The sequence below is a fragment of the Trichechus manatus genome, unplaced genomic scaffold, assembly GCF_000243295.1.
Source record: "Trichechus manatus latirostris isolate Lorelei unplaced genomic scaffold, TriManLat1.0 scaffold00019, whole genome shotgun sequence".
NCBI classification, from domain to species: Eukaryota; Metazoa; Chordata; class Mammalia; order Sirenia; family Trichechidae; genus Trichechus; species Trichechus manatus.
In genome coordinates this window covers 12,953,178-12,974,264 of record NW_004443955.1, presented here as the reverse complement: position 1 = coordinate 12,974,264, position 21,087 = coordinate 12,953,178, and the positions used below count along the sequence as shown (strand labels likewise).

At 45.6% G+C, this 21,087-nt stretch overlaps 1 protein-coding gene across 1 annotated transcript in view; it reads right to left on the bottom strand.

Moving 5' to 3' along the window:
* Positions 1-21,087, bottom strand: part of ADAMTS17 (ADAM metallopeptidase with thrombospondin type 1 motif 17) — a 479,690-nt gene that overhangs the window by 457,880 nt on the left and 723 nt on the right. The window contains exons 2-3 of the mRNA XM_004372648.2: positions 20,869-21,084; positions 8,331-8,496 (exon numbers count right to left, since the gene is read on the bottom strand). Of these exons, the coding sequence (XP_004372705.2) occupies positions 8,331-8,496; positions 20,869-21,084 (382 nt within the window). The remainder of the gene's footprint in view (positions 1-8,330; positions 8,497-20,868; positions 21,085-21,087) is intronic.

The window sequence follows — 21,087 nt, the reverse complement described above, 5'->3', positions numbered from 1 at the left end:
GAGCGGCTGGTGGATTCGAACTGCCAACCTTTTGGTTAGCAGCCAAGCTCTTAACCACTGTGCCAACAGGGCTCCACTGCACCATCAGTGCTATTCAAATCTTGCCAAACACTGCTGTAAATATTTTACATATATATTAACCTATTTAATCATTTTATTAAGTCTATAAAGTACATGAAATTATCAAGATTTTACAAATAAAGACATTGAGGCACAAAGGGGTTCAAAATTTACCCAAGATCACTCAGCTAGTAAGTGGTAGATCCAGGAATTCAAACTCAATAAACCTATCTCTAAATTTTTAACTACTACTATATGTACATAAATCGTTTCATACTATGCAACTTACATTTACCACTCATAATAATGTATTCCAGGTTTTCCAGGCTTACTTATTGCCTCTCTAGAAAAAAGTTATAGTGGACATCAGAAAATTCTTAGAACTAAATACTACTGGAAATATTACACATCAAAAGTTATATGCGGCTAAAACTGTGCTTACAGGGAAATGTGTAGCCTTAAATACACAAATTAAAAATGAATAGAGAAAAAGTTAATGAACTCAAGAAGTTAGGAAAGTTATGGAATACATCTAGAGAATGTAGAAAAAAGGAATAATAAAGATCCAACAGACATAAAGAAGAAAGCAGAAAATAAAAAGCAGTGGGGAAGAAATAAAACCAAAGCTAGTTATTCAAAAAGATAAAAAAAATAGACAAACCTCTATAACTAAAATCAATGAACTAGATTTACATGTATTAATATGGATAAACCAGGAAAATATTATTGTGAGTGATAAATGCAAGCTGCATGGTATGAAACCATTTATATACATTTTAAAGCATTCAAAAAACCCACTGCTATTGAGTCAATTCTGACTCATAGCAACCCTACAGGACAGAGTCAAACTGCCCCACAGGGCTTCCAAGCAGCAGTTGGTGGATTCCAACTGCCAATCTTTTGGTTAGCAGCTGTACCACTTAACCACTACGCCACCAAGGCTCCTTGTTTGTGACTATATATCTCAAATATTATGAATGTATAAAAACATGGTGAGAAAGATTCACACCAACCTCAGTATGGTAGTTACATCAAGAGAATAAACCAGAGGGCTGATAGGGGAAGGATAGAGGGACCTTCAGTCATAGCCACAAATTTTCATTTTCCTCCAGAAAAAAAAAGAAAATCTGCAGCAAATATGGCCAGATGTTGACATGGGTTGAGTCTGAATGTGGGCTTCTGTTTTTTGTTTCATTTTGTAATTTTTTGCCTGTTATAAATATTTCATAACTAAACATAATTTATACTTGCTACATTTGTTTGCTTCTTTTCTGCCTGTATGAATCCCCCACCAAAGCATGAGCACCCTGGAGGCAGAGACCACGCTGCGTGACAGTCACCAAAGTGTGCCAAGTTATCTAGAGAATAGTGTGGCATGCAGTAAAGGGTCAACAAATACTTGACAACTCAATAAACAAAAACAAGGGGGAAATCTTAACCACATGACCTGTAAGGGCAACTTCTGGTCTAGAAATACTAAGATTGCTTGATTTCATCATGGATTGGCTCAAAAAGCAAGAAGGACAAATTAAAGAATAATAATGAGAGTCTTTGGCATCCAGCTGAGTGCTCCACAGGATGTCTCTTTCTCTTCCACTTACTATAGAACGAGGACATTGAAGTGGCCCCCTCAATAACGAAGAAGGGGTATATAAATAATAAAAATTATATCCACAGAAGCTGCAACAATAGCTAATTTTATTAGCTGCTAAGTGCCAAGTATGCAGTATCTCATTTAATATTCTCTAAAAGGGAAAAGATATTATTAAGTTGTAGATGATGAAACTGAAGCTTAGGCTTATTAACCTTCCTGAGGTTACCCAACTCCTTAAATATTTGTTTATCAAGAGCAAAACTGTGAATAGATGACCAGCCAACTATTATATCGATTCCTCCGGTAAGGTTTCCTTTATGTAGCCCTTTTTGAATTTCTTCTAAATTTGTTTTTTGTTTTTTATTTGTTTATTTGTTTATCTTTTAAGCTTTTGTGAGAGTTCTGTTTAACATCTCTCCTAATGTGGCGGGAAGTGGTAACATCTGTAGTGTTCCTCGGCAATAACCCAGAGAAGTAGACAAGACAGGTACCAACATCTCAATTTTAAAAATGAGGAAACCAAGGCACAAGAGGTTAAGGGACTCCTCAGGGGTCACACTAAAGAGAGTCAAGCCTTTAGCCTGTTCTTCTTTCTCTTTCTCATAGAATAAATTTCTTAGGATATATTGGTACAAATTCAAAATACAATGAGATACTACTACATACCCACCAGAATGGCTAGAACTAAAAACACTGACAATACTAAGTGTTGGTGAGGATACAGAGTAACTCTCATTCATTGATAATGAAAATGTTATATGATACAACCTCTGTGAAGAACTATTTTGGCAGTTTGTAATAAAGTTAAATATATACCCTACCATATGCCCAACATTCCACTCCTAGATACATATCCAACAGAAATGAGACATATGTGCACAAAAGACATGTACAAGAATGCTCATTTCACTTATTAATAATAGCCAAAAAGGGAACAATTTAAATGTTTATCAACAGGAGACTGGATAAACAAACTGTGGTATATGGATACAAAGGATTATTGCCCACAGAGATAGTAAAGAATGAACTACTGATACACACAAACTACATGCAACAACTTGAACAAATCTCACACACATTATACTGCGCAAAAGAAGTCAGACATAAAAAGAGTACGCGCTATATGACTCCATTTAAATGAGGTTCAAGAACAGGCAAATCTAATCCAGGCTGTCAGACGTCAGAAAAATTGTTTCCTCTGCTGGCGACAGAGAGGGCTATTGGCTGGAAAAGGAGCATGAGGACAGTGTGTGGGTGATGGGAACCTTCTACATCTTGGTTTGATAGTGTTTACACAGAGATATACATCTGTAAAAATTTACTGAACTACACGTTTGTATTTTACTATACATAAGTTACACCTGATAGCCACAACAATGGACTCAACCTTCCAATGATCATGAAGATGCACTGGGCAACATTTCATTCGATCATAAAGTCGCCATGAGTCAGAGCCAACTGAACATCAACTAACAAGGTACACCTGAAGAAATCTGCTTTTAAATATTGATTTTTGGTTAGCTTCTATCTGAATAATTGGGGACTGCCTTGTTTGTCATTGTTGTTATTTAATTTTAAGCATGCAAAGCATGAAAAACAGCTGCTAATGGGTTCTTGCAAATAACTATATAATAGTGGAAGATGGCGGGCGAAACATTTAAAATTAGGTTTCCATCTAAAAGATACATCAGACATCTCAAAATTAGGCAATTACATTTGATATTGTGGCTGTCTCCCTACGTAGCTGCCCTGCTATTTGGGAGGAATTGACCTCACCCCAGCCTCCAGGCTAGACTCTGAGTGTTCTAAGTTAAGCAGGGTAATACATCCCTTTTTCACAGTGATGGGTTCAAGCCATCCAGACCTATGGTATCAGCACATGGCATTCTATGACTTCATGGAAAGCTTAAGATAGTTGCTGGGAAATTTGGGAAATAGACATTGTCCAGTATTATGGTATAATTTGGAAATGTGAAACCTGGAACTTCTGCAGCCTCTTTGTAAGCATGAGAGAAGCCAGTTGAAGACAAAGCTGTCATACACGTAAAGAACTTGCAGAGAAGCCAAGCCCACCTGACCAAGTCTTACCTGAAGCCCAACCTACTGCTGGACTCTTGTGTTTCATAAGCCCATGTTATTGATGTCTTTAATATTTAAGCCAATTTGATTGTTGTTATTTCCAAACAATTGATAAAAAGTACAAGTCCCAATCAATTACATGTAACAAAACACATATACATATAATTGTACATGCAACTTACTGCACAAATTAGCAATATATAATTTCTGAAGTTACAGTAACCTCTAAATACTCACTAAAATTAACTTTATAATGCTATACATGAACCAAACAAACAAACTCATTTCCATCGAGTTGATTCCAACTCATAGTGACCCTATAGGACTGACCAGAACTGCCTCATAGGGTTTCCACGGACAGCCTGGTGGATTTGAACTGCCAACCTTTTGGCTAGCAGCCATAGCTCTTAACCAGTATGCCACCAGACAATACTATAAAAAAACTGCAATAAAAAACAATCACAACAGAATGTGAACTATGAAGTAGACATCAACGCCTTCACAGGCACCACTGCTGGATGGCATATTTGAGTTCTAATGAGTCCATCACTACTCAAAGAGTTTGTGGGATTCCTATTTTGAAAGTTCCTGGTGGCAAAGTAGTCCAATTATTTTACCATCTTGAATCTTGAATATACCATGGACTGCCAGAAGAACAAACAGCCAGAATGCTCCTTAGAAGCAAGGATGGCGACACTATATCTCACATACTTCAGATATGTTATCAGAAGGGATCAGTCCCTGGAGAAGGACATTATGCTTGGTAAAGTAGAGGGTCAACAAAAAAGAGGAAGACCCTCAACAAGATGGACTGACAAAACAGCTGCAACAATGGGCTCAAACACAGCAACGACTGTGAGGATGGTGCAGGACCGGGCCGTGTTTCTGTTGTACACTGGGTTGCTATGAGTTGGAATCGACTCAATGGCACCTAACAACAACAAACTGTGAGAAAATAAATTTCTGTTATAGCCATCCATTTGTGGTATTTTTGTTATAGCAGCACTAGATAACTAAAACGCTAGCTAAGCCTATTAAAAGGACCATTGTCTCTCAACACAGCAACAAAGTCTACTGAGTAATTCATACAAAGCAAAAAAGACCAAATGCAAAATACAGGCCTCTCTTCTGGGTCTGGTTCCCACTTAAATACATGCATTGCACATCCACGTGAGGTACGGGTGAGAGGAAGGTGAAATGAGCTTTTAATTAAACATTGGCATGGCTGCTCTTTTTCTAACTTTGTTTCCATCGCATCCATCCCTCCCTGGTTTCATTTATTTTGTTTGCTTTATTAAAGCCTAAATAGTATATCAAAAGGGTGCCTCAAAACTATTCTTAGGAACAAAAATGCAAACACCAGCAAAATTTACCATTTTGTCAGCAGTCCTTGGTATCATACCCCTAAAGAGGATGGGAGTTGGTAATTAGACAAACATTCCATGATCTCAACCGCAAGCACAACTGGGTTTCTGATCACTGAGGAGCAGCTGAGTGCTGGCTTGCTTGGAGAGAAAAGTGGGAATAAAACCAGGACTTCCAACGAGTTCCTTCCAGTTTGAACCCCTGCTGAGAATTTGCATTTCCACCCCAGATATACTCAATCACAATCTACAGTTTAACAAGATCCCCAGGTGATTCTTATGTATAATAAATTTGAGAACCTCTGCTCTACTAGTGGTTCTCAGAATTGGTCCCTAACCAGCTGTATCAGCATCGCCTGGGACTTGTTAGAAATGCAAATTCTCAGCAGGGGTTTGAACGGGAACACACTGGTTCGAAGCCCTGAATAAAACACACAGGCCCTTGGGTTTCATTATATGGCCCCGTTTGATGGTTCTCAGCTGAAGAAAACCCACGTCCCGTGGCCCATAGGTGCTATAACTCATGTTTAATACACCTTAGTGAAGCAGTTCTCAAGGCTGGCTAAACATTAGGACACTTGGGGAGCTTTCAAACAGCCAGATGCTCAGGTTGCACTGGAGCCCAATTAAACTGGCTCTCTGGGAGCGGGACCTGGGCCTTCGGAGTTACTATCCCCAGGTGATGAGAACCACTGCTTTAGCGTAATCCCTTTGCTTCTGAACTCACATGTTCAGGCCAGCTTCAGAAAATGCAAAAAGATTTAGAATTACTATCATTTATTTTGAAAACAAACAGAAAAAATTATCCACTAGTACTGAACTAGCCCACCCACACAAACAAGCACTGGATTTACCAAAACCCCTACTTCCCACTGTTGTTAGTTGCCACTGAGTCACCTCTGACTCAGGGTGACCTTACGTATAAGAGAACCAAACACTGTCCAGTCCTGTGCCATCTTCATGATCATTGGTATGTTTGAATCCATTATGTTTGAACCTTTAAGCTATTGTGTCAATCCATCTCATTGAGGGTTTCCCTTATTTTCACTGACCCTCTACTTTACTAACCATAATGTCCTTTTCTAGCAATTGGTCTTTCCTGATACATCCAAAATAAGCAAGTCTAAGGAACATTCTGGTTGTATTTCTTTTAAGATGGATTTGTTTGTTCTTTTTGCAGTCCACAATATATTCATTATTCTTCAGCAGTGGCACAGCTCAAACATCAATTATTCTTCTGTTTTCCTTTTCCTTTTTCATTATCCAACTTTCACATGCATATGAGGTGACTGAAAAGACCATGGCTTGGGTCAGGCACACCGTAATCATTAAAGTGATACGTTTGCTTTTTAAAACTTAAAAGAGGTCTTTTGTAGCAGATTTCCCCAATACAATATGTCATTTGATTTCCTGACTGCTGCTTCCATGAACATTGATTTTTGATCCAAGTAGAATGAAATGCTTGACAACTTCAATTTCTTCTCAATTTATCACAATGTTATTTATCAGTCCAGTTGTGAGGATTTGTGTTTTCTTCACATTCAGGTGTAATCCATACTGAAGGATCCATACTGCTTCCCATTAGATGGTATTTTTAAATACTGGTCATTGTATGCCTAGCTCTATGTTTTGGAAGGGTGCAGAAAGTAATGGGGGGAGGCCCTGGTGCGTGGTGACATTCTCTCTGCATTTACCATCCCAAGTTCCCCGTGGCTTCAAAGACAGCCTCTACTCAGCAAAATCACTTCTAAAGTCACCTACTTGATGCAGACCAGGCTAAGCAAAGCAAAAGTCTGGCTAGAATAAGGTTTGCATGCAACAGCTGAGCAGTGAGACTTGCTTGCAAATAACAATGTTGTTCTAGAGTGATATAATCAATTTCTGAGGTCCTTGGAATACCAAACCAAGAAATACGCACACAAAAATAAGTCTTAAAACTACAAAAGTGCAACTCCCAAAGGTCAGACATGGGGTCCCATGCTCTCCTGCCATGAACTGCAGGTTATGTGTCTTCATCAGAGAACTCCTGCAGATTGACTGCTGGTTACACAGCACCAGGAAATGTGCTTAAACACCTGACAGGTAATCCTCAGGCTGCTCACATAGAAGCACAAAATACAGGAGCCCTGGGTGGTCACCCTGAGTGGCACATTAGAATCACCTTTAAAAACACTGACATCCAAATCACACTTCGGATCCATTAGATCAGGATTCTTGGGGGATGGCCAGCACGTGGCATTTTTCAAGCAGTGGTCCTCATGCTTCAGTGACCACTGAAACCACCAGGAGGGCTTGTGAAGCCACAGATTCCTGGGCCCACCCCAGAGTTTCTGATTCATCGGGTCCCCAGGTGCTGCTGATGCTGCTGGCCCAGGATCACGCTGCAAGGATCAGTGCTTTATAAGTTCCCCGAAGCAAAAATCAAACCCACCGCTGTCAAGTCAATTCTGACTCCTAGCGAACCTGCAGGACACAGTAGAACTGCCCTATAGGGTTTTCAAGGCTGTAATCTTTTCGGAAGCGGACTGCCACATCTTTCTCCCATGGAGCAGCTGGTGGTTTCGAACCTCAGACCTTTCAGTTAGTAGCTGAGCGTTTAACCACTGCACTACCAGGGCTCATTTAAGCCCCCCAAATCAAAAAACCAAACTGTTGTTATCAAGTCAATTCTGACTCACAGCAACCCTATAGGACAGGGTATAACTGCCCCATAGGGCTTCCAAAGCTGTAATTTTTACGGAATGAGACTGCCACATCTTTCTCCCGTGGGGTGGCTGGTGGGTTCGAACCACCGACCTTTAGGTTAGCAGCCGAGCACTTAACCACTGTGCCACCAGGGCTCCTTATAAGTCCCCCAGGGGACTCTAATTAGTGCTGCCCAGCTGAAGACCACCGGATTAGAAGAGCAAGCTCTGGCAGAGCCATCGGGGGAGGGAATTCTCATTCCAGCTCCGCCACCAACACAGGGTTTGATAGATAAGCCACTGAGGTTTCCCTGTCCTTAGCTTGCTCCTGATATATAAAATCGAAGCACTGCATGAATGAGATCCTGGGTTCCTTCCAGAAACAAAATGATAACTTTTCCAAAGGGCTGCTACCCATGAAATCCACACGAATGCACAGACAGAAAGGAAAAGGCCGATGCCTAAATGTCTTGCTCACATGACTTGTGTGTATTCGGAGACACACCTGTGGGCGTGCACTGAACCACCAGTACCGTTTCTCAGACTCACCTGTTAGAACCTTGCAGCGCTGCCCAGGGACCTGCGTCTCTGTGGAGGGGCTGGGTGTTGAGGACCATTTGCGCCTGACCAGATGCTCTCGTCCACTGAAGGGGCCCCGGGAATGGTTGAGTGGCTGGATGAGCACCTGCTCCTGCCCAAGGTGAATGAGACCAACCTGCCAGAAAGGAGAGGTCAGCGAGACATCATCAGTCATTCTCACTCACACATACCCACAGCCCCAGCAGCCTAAGGGGGCACAGTCACCTCAAGGGTCTGGTTTTCAAGCTTAGCTTTCTTCCTTGCAGATTGCCATTTTGTCTGAGTTTCTGTGTGACCTGGAAACACCCCACTGAGCAGCTGCGGTGGGGAGGGAACACCAAGGGTGTGTATAGGGGTGGGAGGGTGTAGAGATTACATGCAGCCACATCCATTTTCCAAAGAAGATGTATTACTTTATAATGATAGGAAACTTCATTTAAAAAAAATATTTTTAAAATTATCCCCCAAAAGTCCACTTGGGAAGGCAACCCCAAAATTGTTGACAATGAACAATTACATCCTTAATGGGAAAATGTATCTTATTCCTGGGGATATTTAGAATTAAATATAGAGAAGATGAAATAAGACCTGTAGTATCAATAGTTTTGCGATGGGGAATTTGTACATTTTTTTTCAAACTTGTAATGCTGAACAGAATTTGGCGGGAAGGCTAATCGATTAGACTTGTTATTCTAATTCTAATTTGTTATTCTAATTTAAAATGTTTAATTGATTTAGATTTGTGATTGCACAATGAAATATTATTAAATTTATAAGCAGTATTAGAACATTGAGAACTTCAGACTTCCCATATTTATAAGACTAAGTTATTAGGTTTATGAGAATTACTTGAGTACTTCAGAAGTGTTTGTTCTTTAATCAGACAGCCAAAGGACTTAAAAATAAAATTAAATACGTTAAATTTCAAAATACGGTTTTCAGTGTTTAAAAGTTGTCAATGGCCAAATTTGTAAATGGGGCCAAATATTATTGAAAGCCCCATCTGCAAAAACTTGCTAGATTTATAAATAGAATAAGATGTGTAAATTGAATGAAAAACTTACTAGGATTTTTAACTTGTCACTTTACTAAAAAACAAAAACACCGAACCAGTTGCCATGGAGTCGATCCTGACTCCTGGCAACCCCATGTGTTGTAGAGTAGAACTTCTCCATAGGGTTTTCAAGGTTGTGACCTTTTGGAAGCCAATCACCAGGACTTTCTTCCGAGGTACCTCTGGGTGGGTTCCAACCAACAACCTTTCAGTCAGTAGTTGAGCACTTAACTGTTTGGACCATCCAGGGCTTTAATAAAGTGAATATTAATTCTACAAAGAAAAAAATAGATGATGCGGAGAACTTTCCCCTCTCCTGGAATCAACTCTGACAGCATTAAGGCAGTTTACCTTTCTGCCAGGGGGTACCTGAGCTAGCTTCCCTCCTTAAGCAGAGTCAGTGAAACAAGACAAACTTCCCAGAGGGAGTCAGCAGGGCTGAGAGAGGACCTTGCATTTGTACACTGTGTCTGCACTCAATGGCTTCCCTCCCAGACAGAGCTCCTGGACCGCCTTTGCCTGCACAGATTCAACAGATCCGGCAGATCAGTCTTAGGCTCTCTCTTCCACCATTATTTTCAAAAAGCCGTAAAATTTTAAGCCAGTGGTTCTCAAACCCTAGCGTGCATCAAAATCGCCAGAAGAGGGGTGAGACCCGAGCATTTGCATTTCTAACAAATGGCCTTGTGATATTGCTGGTCCAGGGACCCCACTTTGAGAACCACTGCTCTAAACCAAAGCATAGCTCTTCCTCCAGCCTCAGTGCAGATCGCACTCAAGCCAATGATACGAAACCAACCACCATCAGGTCAACTCGGACTCACAGCAATCCCGTGCGTGTCAGAGTAGAACTGTCCTCCATAGGGTTTTCATTGGCTGATTTTTCAGAAGTAGATTACCATGCCTTTCCTCTGAGGCACCTCTGGGGAGACGCAAACCTCCAACCTTTCGGTTAGCAGCCGAGAACATTAACCGTTTGCACCACCCAGGGACCCCGCCAAATAACACAGACGCCCTGTAAATTCTGCAAAAGCGGATTAACCCCAAGCCTCTCTGAGAGTAAATCAAATCAACTAAGGTCTCCCACAACCTTTAGTCCCCAAGATACAGGACGAGGCTGTACTTACTACTCTGAGCAGATTTCAAGGTTTCCATTTCATTAGAACTTTTGCCAAGAATAACTGAGAGATTTTACTGCCCAAATAAAACTGTCTTATTAAAGTGGCACTGCATAGCCTGCAGGAAAGCACAGCTTTCTTTCCTGTCCTTTGAAGTTAAAACCTGTATTTGTTCACAAAGATACTTTGGGGAGGCTGAAGAGGCGGAGGTGGGGGTCACTCGATGGGATACGTGGAGGCCACTGTAGCGTATGTAAGGAAAGCCTCAATTTAGAGCCCTCCACCACTACCTTCAGCGCAAACGTCAGTGGTTATGATGAAGCTGGTCAGAGACGGCATTGTGCAGGGTCGAGCTCCACACGGAAGGAGCCCAGTGCTCCCTGGAAGGCACTCAACTCTGGACCATCCGGAAACGCTCTGGCTGTGGAAATCAACAACTCCCCTGGGTCTAGTACTTTCAAAGCCAGTTAGAATCGTTCAGTCTAGTCTTGGTGTTCACAAGCTGCGATGTAAAAGGCCAGGTAGAGGTTAGCCCTAATGCAATATAACTTTTTAAATATCAGAACTCTCAACTTGGTGAGACAGCCTTTAAAAATTTTATATTTATGCATATATGTGCTTATGTATATATGTGTGTATATGTACATACACACATACACATACACACACGTATACATAAAACCAGCTGCCATCAAAGTTGACACACATGACCCCTTGTGTGTCAGAGTAGAACTATGCTCCATAGGGTTTTCAATGGCTGTTTTTTGGAAGTAGATTACCAGGCCTTTCTTCTGAGGCACCTCTGGGTAGACTAGACTCTCCAACCTTTTGGATGGCAGCAAGCACATTAATATACATAGATACATATAGATAGAGAGACATAAATATACACATATATATACATATACATACATACACTCCAGTAAGCATAATCTAGCTCCTTGGGGGAGGTTTTGCTTTAGAATATCTTTTCTGGAGGGACCCACATGCTAGTTTACACACATTCAAGGAAAAACAATGGCAATGGTGGTGAGAGATGGGTTAATGGATGAATGGGTTGTAGTCTACCCAGCAGCCACTTGCCCTCTGGTGGTCTGTTCTTCAAGCAGGGTATGGCCAGAACACACACCCAGGAAGGGGGCTGGGCCAAGCCCTCACCCAGGGGCCAGTACAAGGAAGGACTAGGCCCTGCTCCTCCCTTAAAGTCTCAGCCTCACCATCACTTTGTTCTCTGAGGCATCTCTACAGCCCCGTCTTTAACATCCTTCTGCTATCACGTTACCAGTAATTAAATGTTCTGTTGAAAAGTGTCACTGGTGACCCCCCACAACCTCGGCCCAATGCAAATACTTGTCAGCCCCATTTTACCTCTCCCTGGCCTCCCCTCTCCCTCACTTGCCCAGCCTCTTCTCTCTGCAGAATTAATCCCCCTTCCCTGCAGACCAACTCTGTGTCCAGCCCACTGTAGTATAGGGCATTTGCCATGGTCTAATAAATAGCTTGTTCCTCTGAGGCTGGATCTGACTTGTTCCTCTTTATCTTTCCAATGTCTGTCATATAACAGTTACTCAAGAGAATGTCTGGAATGGAGCAGAATGGATTGGAGTGGAATGAATGAATGAATGGAATAAATGCGATAGACTAGAAAAGGAGGAGAAGGGTGGGGTGGGGTGGAGTCAGGTGGAGTGGACTGGAGTGGAGTAGAGTGGAGTGGAATGGAGTGGAGTGGAGTGGAGTGGAATAGACTTCCTGCAGTTCCCCTTGCTCAGAGGTTCTCATCCCCGGCTGCACAACTCCTGATGCCTGGGCCTTACTCCAGGCCAACTGAATCAGACTCTCCAGATGGAATACAGCCACTGGTGTTTTTAAAAGCTTACCAGGAGATTTCAACGTACAGCCAGGTTGGGAACCACCGTTCAGGCTTTTAACTGGGTGCCAGAGACCCTTGTTTGCAATGTCTGGGGAATCCTGGATTTGGACTGCCTACATGAAGCTGGTGTCTGAGCCTTCCAGACTGTGGGTCTCTGCCCACTGCCCTGGCTCCTAGGCCATCGCAGTCCTATGGGCCGAAGAGCAGGCCAGGGCCTGCCTGGATCTGGGTTAATCCTCCAGTCACCATCTATGCCTACAGTGACACAGATGCCCATCCAAGGCCCCCCTGGCCCTGCTGATGGCAGTGAGGAAATACTAAGAGTGACTGAGGGTCCATCAAGGGCAAGGAGACCTGCAAACATAATCTAAAGAGACCAACCGTTGAGTTGATTCCACCTCATGGCAACCCCATGTGTTGCACAGTAGAACTGTGCTCCATAGGCTTTTCAATGGCTGATTTGTTGGAAGGAGATCACCAGCCCTTTCTTCGGAGGTGGTTCTAGGTAAACTCAAACCGCCAGTCTTTTATTTAGCAGCCAAGCACGTTAACTGCTTGCACCAACCAGGGACTCCATCTAAAGAGAGAGACTGTGAAAATGAACTGGCTGCTCCGAGGCCATTCAGTTCTAAGGGATCCAACAATCCCCAACAAAACAGCACTTTTAAAAGAGAAATCTGAAATCTTCAAAGATTTTGGTATCTCACTAAAGTATTTTGCATCAAATAAAATGTATCAGGTATAACCTTAAGAGCTCTTAGTGGTCACCTTTCAATTCTCTTTGCTCTAGGTACTTGCTTTGAAGAGTGTCTGTACTGCTGGAAGAAAGAGTTATAATCAGGTACTGATAACTCTTCCTGCCTTCTCCCCGAAGCAGGATCGGCTCTTCATTGCAGTGTGGAAAACGTGTGAAGGACGTCTAGGTTTTCATTACCATCTAACATCAGCACAGAGTCCTTGGGTGATGCAAATGGTTAACACACTTAGCTGTTAATCAAAAGGTTGGTGGTTTGAGTCCCCCCAGAGGCCCCTCAGGAGAAAGTCCTGGCTATCTACTTCAAAAAATCAGCCATTGAAAACTCTAGGGAGCACAGCACTACTCTGACACACATAAGGCTGCCATGAGTCAGAATCAACTCAATGGCAACTGGGTTTTTTTTTTGGCTAATATCAGCACAATTTATTGATAAAACTTAGAAAATGCTTTTATACAATGTAAAGAAAATTGGTTGGTCATGTAGATACTTTGGAACTGAAGAAAACACCTCTGTCTGAGGGAAGAAAGCCCCGTGACTGCTGAACTCACTGTCCTACAAAGGCCACGCTGGTATTCAGGGCCACAAGAGCCCAGGAACCCACCCCAGCCCTTTCCTCAGGAGGCGGAGCTCCATGCCTAACCAGGATGGATCTCAGGTTGCCTTTTCTACATCAAGAAGGTTAGTGTAGACCGTTTGAGAGGAAAAAAAAAAAAAAGTTGCCATCGACTCCGACTCATGGAGACCCCATGTGTGTCAGAGTAGAACTGTGTTCTATAGGGTTTTCCATGACTGATTTTTCAGAAGTAGATTGCCAGGCCTTTTTTCTGAGGTGCCTCTGGGTGGACTCAGCTGGTTCAAGAGGATGGAGCAGATTGGGGCCATGCATCTGCTTCCTGTGCAGGCAAGTCGTTGGCTGGAGGCCCATCTGCCTCTGGTCTCCTGAGGGCCTCAGCTGAGTTGGGCTCCTGCCTCTTGCATGGGAGGGCACACCGACCTGGCACAGGTACCAGGGGCTTCCCAAGCCCCGGCCAGAGTCCCCCTGCCCTCTCTCCTACAGCGTCATTCAAAGTCCTGTTGCTGTGGCTGCCACTGCAAATACAGAGTGCCTGCACACAAACCTGGCCTGCCTTTCCCCGCCAGCTCCCTGCGATGAGTGCTCACTGCTGGCTGCCCCTCTTTGTCACCATTAGAGTCACTGACCAGAGGACTGTCCACTCATCCTTCAAAATCTCTCCCCAAGCCCGCCTGCCCTTCCATTTCCACAATCCAAGCACCCGCCCACCTCCAGTGCCCCCTCACCCTGCCAGCCCACCGCCCACTGTCATCACGTGGGGCTTCCCCAGTCAACATCCCACAACGCTCCTCTAGGCCGGGGGTTCTCAAAGTGGGGTCCCCAGAGCAGCAGCAGCAGCATCACCTGGGAAACTTGTTAGAAATGTAAGTTCTCAAGTCCCACCCCAGAGCTGCTGCATGTGAATCTCTGAGGGTGGGGCCTAGAGGTGTGCGGTTAACAAGCCTCCAGAGGATTCGGATGTGCTCAAGCTTGAGAATCACTGCTCTAGGATAAATTCCAAATGCTTAGGGTAGCATCTGGGGCCACTCCATCAAATCTGTAGGTCCCTCATCTCAGGAAGGATAGGCTCGGTGGCCGTCACTCCTCCCTCCCTCCCAGAATCTGACGCCACCCCCTTGGGCTCCACTCCTCCTGCTCCCTGAAGCCCCCGCCCTGCCTGGCCCCTCGACCTTGCTTCCTGGAGCCTCCTCCTGCCCCCACTCAGCCACCCTGCAGACTGGCACCTTCCCCCCCGAGCAGCTCCGACCGTCTCCCAGATGGAGCCTGCACTGCATTCTCTCCGAGACCAGCTGGGAATCTACCAGTGGCCTACACATGGCAGATGCCTGATCGTGATCTGCTCATTCAGTCAACAGTGTGGACTGATAGGTGGATTTATAACTGGAGAAGTCTGAGAACAGCCTGTGAGGCAAGAAAAGGAATGTGTCTTTAATGCCTCGATGTGCCAGGCTCACACTGAATGATTTTGCAGACATTTCATGTGGGGGCAGCGGTGGTTCAGTGGCAGAATTCTCACGTTCCACGCAGGTGACCCAGGTTTGATTCCCGGCCAATGCACCTCATACACAGCCACCACCTGTCAGTGGAGACTTGTGTGTTGCTATGATGCTGAACAGGTTTTGCAGAGCATCCAGACTAAGACGGACTAGGAAGAAAGGCCTAGAGATCTACTTCTGAAATTCCTATGGATTGCAACGGTCTGATCCGCAACCAATCACAGGGATGGCACAGGACTGGGCAGTGTTTCATTCCACTGTGCATGGGGTCATCCTGAGTCGGGGATCAGCTCGACAGCAGCTAACTATAACATCTTATTTCATTCTCTCAATAGCCATGTGAGGCCGATGGGATGTGGCCCCTTATGACTGCACCCAGGAGGTTCCAAGGGCTGAAGTGACTCACCTAAGATCACTGGGCCCCACTCCTAGCCCTGAAAGCCCTTGCAGCTTCATTTCCTAAAGAACAAGAGCGTGACCATCAATCAGTGTGCCTGCGTACAGAAGCATGCATGGGGAAAGTCTAACCAATGACTCTGCCTAGTTCCCTCCAACACACTGGCTGCAAAATCATCTCCTACTGCACAAACCAAGGCCAGGCAGCTGCGGCGTTTCAGAGTTCAGAAAATACGCTCCAAGAACGCCATCAGTCTGAGAACACTTCGGTTCATCATCTCATCTTGTACTTCCTTTTCCTTTTTTACACATTGCCAACTAAAAGTTCAAAGCGGAACATCTATTTACTTGCCCTAGGTGATGGTCACTGGCCACCTGGCACCCACAAGCAGTGGTGTCGAAAGCATCCAGTATCTGGCATCCTAAGAGAGCTCAGCCTAGCTCTGAGGTCTGCAGTGGGAGGGACGGCCTGGTAAACGGCAATCAGGAAGATCAAAACAGTATGGAGAGCAAGAGAGGGCACGGGGCTGCCTGGGAAGCCACTGTGAGGCTGGCATGAAGGCCCTGCCAGAGGAGGAGGCCAAAGGCTTTAGAGTTCTCAGATCCCATTCTTCCCTTTAAAGCTTCCATGCCGCCAAACTTCACAGCTGTCTCCGCCCTTCTTACTCTCCCGTCAGATGAAACAGAGAGAAGCTACCCCCTTACTTCCACTCAATTGTTTCTTTTCACAAACTTTAAATATGTGTTTTGTCTTTTCTGGATATGGTTACACCGTACACGATAAACTCTTCAGTGATATTAACTGACAAAGGGTTCCTGGGTGGCACAAATGGTTAAGTGCTCAATTACTAGCCAAAAGGTTGGCAGTTCAAACCCACCCAGCGGCATCTTGGAAGACAGGCCTGGTGATCTGTTTCTGAAAAGTCACAGCCTTGAAAACCCTATGGATCAGTTCTACTCTGCACACACGGGGTCGCCATGAGTCAGAATTAACTGGACGGCAACTAACAACAACAATTAATTGACGGACCACTTAGGACCACGTGCCTTCCTCAGACTGCATCAATATAATGATGCATAATAATGAAATCTGGCCTATTTGCTCCCTTCCAAATGGTCTCCACATCATATAATTTTACCAGCTGCCATCTAGTCGATTCCAACTCATGGCGACCCATGTGTTTTAGGGAAGAACTATGCTCCACAGGGTTTTCAGTGGCTGTGATCTTTCAGAAGTAGATCACCAGGCCTTTCTCCCAAGGCACCTCCGGGTGGACTCGAACTGCCAACGTTTCAGTTAGCAGCTGAGCAGGTTAACTCTTTGTACTACCCATGGATTTCTCATATAATTTTAGCCAAGATTAAATCCCACTCAGCTGTATTTGCTCAAGTGATAATGCAGGAAAATACTGGCAATTTTATAATCAGTCGGATGTATTGATAACTTTCTTTTCTAAAGAGAGAAGCAGTAACACCCCAGACCTGCCTTTTCATCCCAGGCTGCCCTCTTGAGAACTTGGTTCCCAACTCTTCTAACTCAGGGCTGGTGGACCTCAGCCTCTGTCTACTCTTACCTGGCCAACATGTCAACTTCTTCCCTATACAACAAAGCTGAGCATTCTCTCAAAAGTTCCCACGTGGACTGCGAGGAAGAGCTTAACAAAATCACGAATGTAAGAGGCTGACTGGACGAGAGACCCAAACTGAGGGTCCTGCAGGGTCTGGCTGTAAGTCCACAGGAGGCAAGCAAGCTAGGAGCATTCCCTGGAAGACAGGCATGGCTTCTCAATGTTCCACAGCCCAGAGAGCCTAGAGTTCTGTCTGGTCCCAACACTGCACACACAGTGCTCCCTTGGCCAGCCACAGCCTCCATCAAGAAGAGACGGCCAGATTCTGGGGAGTGGACTTCCATTCTTCTAAGGAAGAATGGCCGCTGCTCCACAAACCACAGCTAATGCGGGGCTCCAGCCCTGCCCTCCTCTCTGCTCACTCTTCCTCATGTGGGGACATGAGTAACAGGCCCTGTACCCACTCATCTCAGGAAGTAGGTCAGACGAAGTCTTTTTAGAGACTGCCACTCATTCTAGTCCTTTAAGTTCTATCTCTGCTGAAACTTCCACCCAATGAAGTTTAACCTGATTCTAATTCTGCTGGCCTTCCCCGATCTGGGCCTGCTCACAAGAGGCAGCACAGCCAAACGTAGATCAACTCCTAGGGGGTGGAAATACCTTCTTCACATGCATACAGTCTATCGCTTTGAAATTATACAGTTACAGAAACTTTTCCAAAAACCTACACTATGTCTAACGCCTCCCGGAAATGTAAGGAAAGTAAGGAAACAGAAAACAATTAATATTTGAGCCTGTGGTTTTGAACGCCCAAGAAGGGCAGCTTGCACGGCTTTTCAAGATAAGCACGGAGAGGAGATATCACCAGGCCTGCGTCTTGCCCACTGCCGAAAGGGGGGACACAAAATCAAACACAATTTACTCTTCACGCCCCATAAACAATTAGGTAATGACCTATTCTGGTCGCTCATCTCCTTTAAACAGATAGCAAATGTATCTAGAGACAAACAACACGATTCTACACAGCTGGGACCAGAGGCCACAGCTCCCTGCTCCTGAGCTCAGCACTCTCCCCTAAGCCCTGTTGGAGATGTTAGATATGGTGGGATGTACTAGCAGTTAAAACGTTACTCGACATCAGAATAACGTTTAGTGGAGCGCAGCCACGTTCGTTTGTCTATGGACTGTCTACGCCCGCTTTTGCACTAAAACGGCAGTACTGAGTAGCTAGCTGCGACATGGCCCACAAAGCCCAAAATATTTGCTGTCTGGTCCCTTACAGAAAGTTTGCCTACCCTGCACTACATGATTCTTTGGATACTTTGAAAGGGAGGAAGTTTTGAAATGCCCCATCCGCAGCCACCAAAATCATCTACTTGACATCTCTCCTCATTCCCACGCCTTTCAGCTGAGCCAGTTCCAACAGATGCACACACAACTCCACATCTCAACTTCCAGTGCTTTCCCAGCAGTCAACTAAAATAAAATCATTGCCGAGCTGTCTCAGACACAGTAGAGAACCACAATGGGAGTAAGATGAAGTGCAATGCCCACATGGGTAGCGTGAGTTCCTGTTGCTTCCTTTTATTTACGCCTTCCTGGACCACCTTGCAACCCCGAATTCCATTTCCCAGTTACCACGCGGCAGCTTCCCTCCTGCCTTCAGTTCTTCATTTAGGTGTAATTAGGGAACCGTGTTCAACACCCAGCTTCATACACATGGGCTGAACAAGGCAGATTAAACAACAGAAGTGTCTGGTCAACCAGGAGTTTAAAATATAAAGTCTTAGAGGTCCACCAGCAATTTGTTCACTTTGAACTTGGCTTCTTGGCTAGGTTCCTTTCTCTAAAGCACAGCACCCTCACATGGTGCCAAAGGGAAGAACAGCCTTCCTGAAAAGCCAGGGGACTTCAATGAACCCTCTCTCTGCTCAGATCCCATCTGTGAGAGGCTGAGAACTCACTCTCTGTAGGATTTAAAATCAATGCTATCCAGATTTCCACCCTCAGGTCCTTCACAGATAGTTCCTCGCTGGAAACTTTACACCAAGAAGTATAAACTCTGACCTCGACAGAAACTTACTAAACCGCAGCAAATGGGATTCAGATGTTTCCATGTACAGTACAGTGATGTGACCTAGACTTTAAACACTTTGGCAAAAACACGAAAAATGATGTGGCCCTTACAGTCCCTCCTAGAACATGATACAGCCCTGACTTACGTCCTAAACCAGCGTGTGCCTGCCTCACTCCTACCTGTGCCTCCTCACCCACAGCCCACGGTCTCTGCCCTGGCGACATACTGGTCTCCACCCAGGCCCCCACCACAGTGTTTCCTGCTTACCCAAAAGCAGCCAATTCCCAGCCGAGCAAAAGTGGATCACACCCTGATCAGGACTCAGCAAATTCCTGAAAGGGGAACTGGTGAAGGCCAATCCTAGGAACTCGCCCCACCATTCCCCTACCCTGCTGAGAAGAAAGCAGAAGTGATAACTACTCCTCTGTCTCAGATAGAGACGTGGACCCCAGGTTTCCTAGCTTTGCTGCAGGTTCTAGGGGGGCATGTCACAGACTATGTGGTTAAGGGCTAGAGAATTCTTCTTGATGGTAGAACAAGACGAGCTGGAGGTGGGGTGGGGGGAGCAGTTTCTTGTGTCTAGGAAGGACAGACACCAAAGATTATTAGAAACTGCCTCCCTGGGGCCAGTCCTGATGGAAGATAGGAACAATACCATGTGTTTTCATGCCCTGACCCAACACCAGGCTTTGCTGGGGGCAGCGCATCTGCCAGCCATGTGTGCTCCTTGGGGGCAGGATGGAGATACTAGAAAGGGTGTGCTGGGCACCTGGGCCACCAAGTGATCAAGTGTGGGCACATGTGGGACAGAGGCCTAAGAGAAATGATGGTGCCAGCCCCAGGCACACAAGAGCATCCGCTGCTCCTCAGAGCACCTGTCACAGGTGCCCCAAATGCAGCAGGAGGGGAGAGGCGAGCTGCTGCCAGAGCAAAGGAGCATCTAAGGTCAGGGATAGGGTCTTACTGCCAATGTAAACAGAGCCTCCCTCAGCCCTGGCTGGGGGTGGGTGCAGACAAACATCTGCTGAAAACATCCTCCTTCTGGCTCTCCCGGTTCAGGTAAGAAGAGTGGGTTAGTCCCTGCCTTGGGGCGGGGGGTAGGGAGGATGGGAAGGGTGGGGGAGGGAGGATCCTCCAAACTTCCTCTCCAGGTACAGAAATACTCAAAAGGGCAGAAAGAAAATGAATGTTCACCATTCCATGCGCACATCCAAGAACAGGGGGGATATACACATATAGGCGTTTGAACCGGTTTCACCAACACACACACCCGTACAGACGCAAAGTTTTCCCTCTACACCCAGGTGAAGGGCCCCTCTCAGTGTAGGCTGAAGGCTTCATCCTGCTAGATCTGAGCTCCCCTGGGCATGCTGCGGCATCCACCTATGCAATCCCAATGCCATCCACCCCCGCAGGCCCTGCACACCGCAGAGGCTCAGTGCTAGCTTGGGGAAGGCACTGGGCAATCGGACGCTCCCCTTCCCGCCCCCCAACTCTGCACAGACCCTCTGCCAAAAGCTGAGGGGTGTCGTGTCGGAGAGTTTAAGGCTAAACTTCCCGCCAAGGCGCCCCCCACCCGCAAGGAACTGGGCAATACCAGGCCGCCGGCGGCACCGCAGGTGCTGAGCGAGGCGAGGGAGCCGGGGTGGCCGAGCACACGGCCCGAGTAGAAGCACAGGTCGGCCGGCCGGCCGCGGCGTCCGGCAGCGCCCGCCTCCTCCACCTCGAAGCCTCGGGACAGGAAGCGCAAGTCGCGGCGCAGCTGCAGGTACAGGTCGCGGCCGAAGGCCGGCAGGTGCAGCAGCAGGGCTCGCTC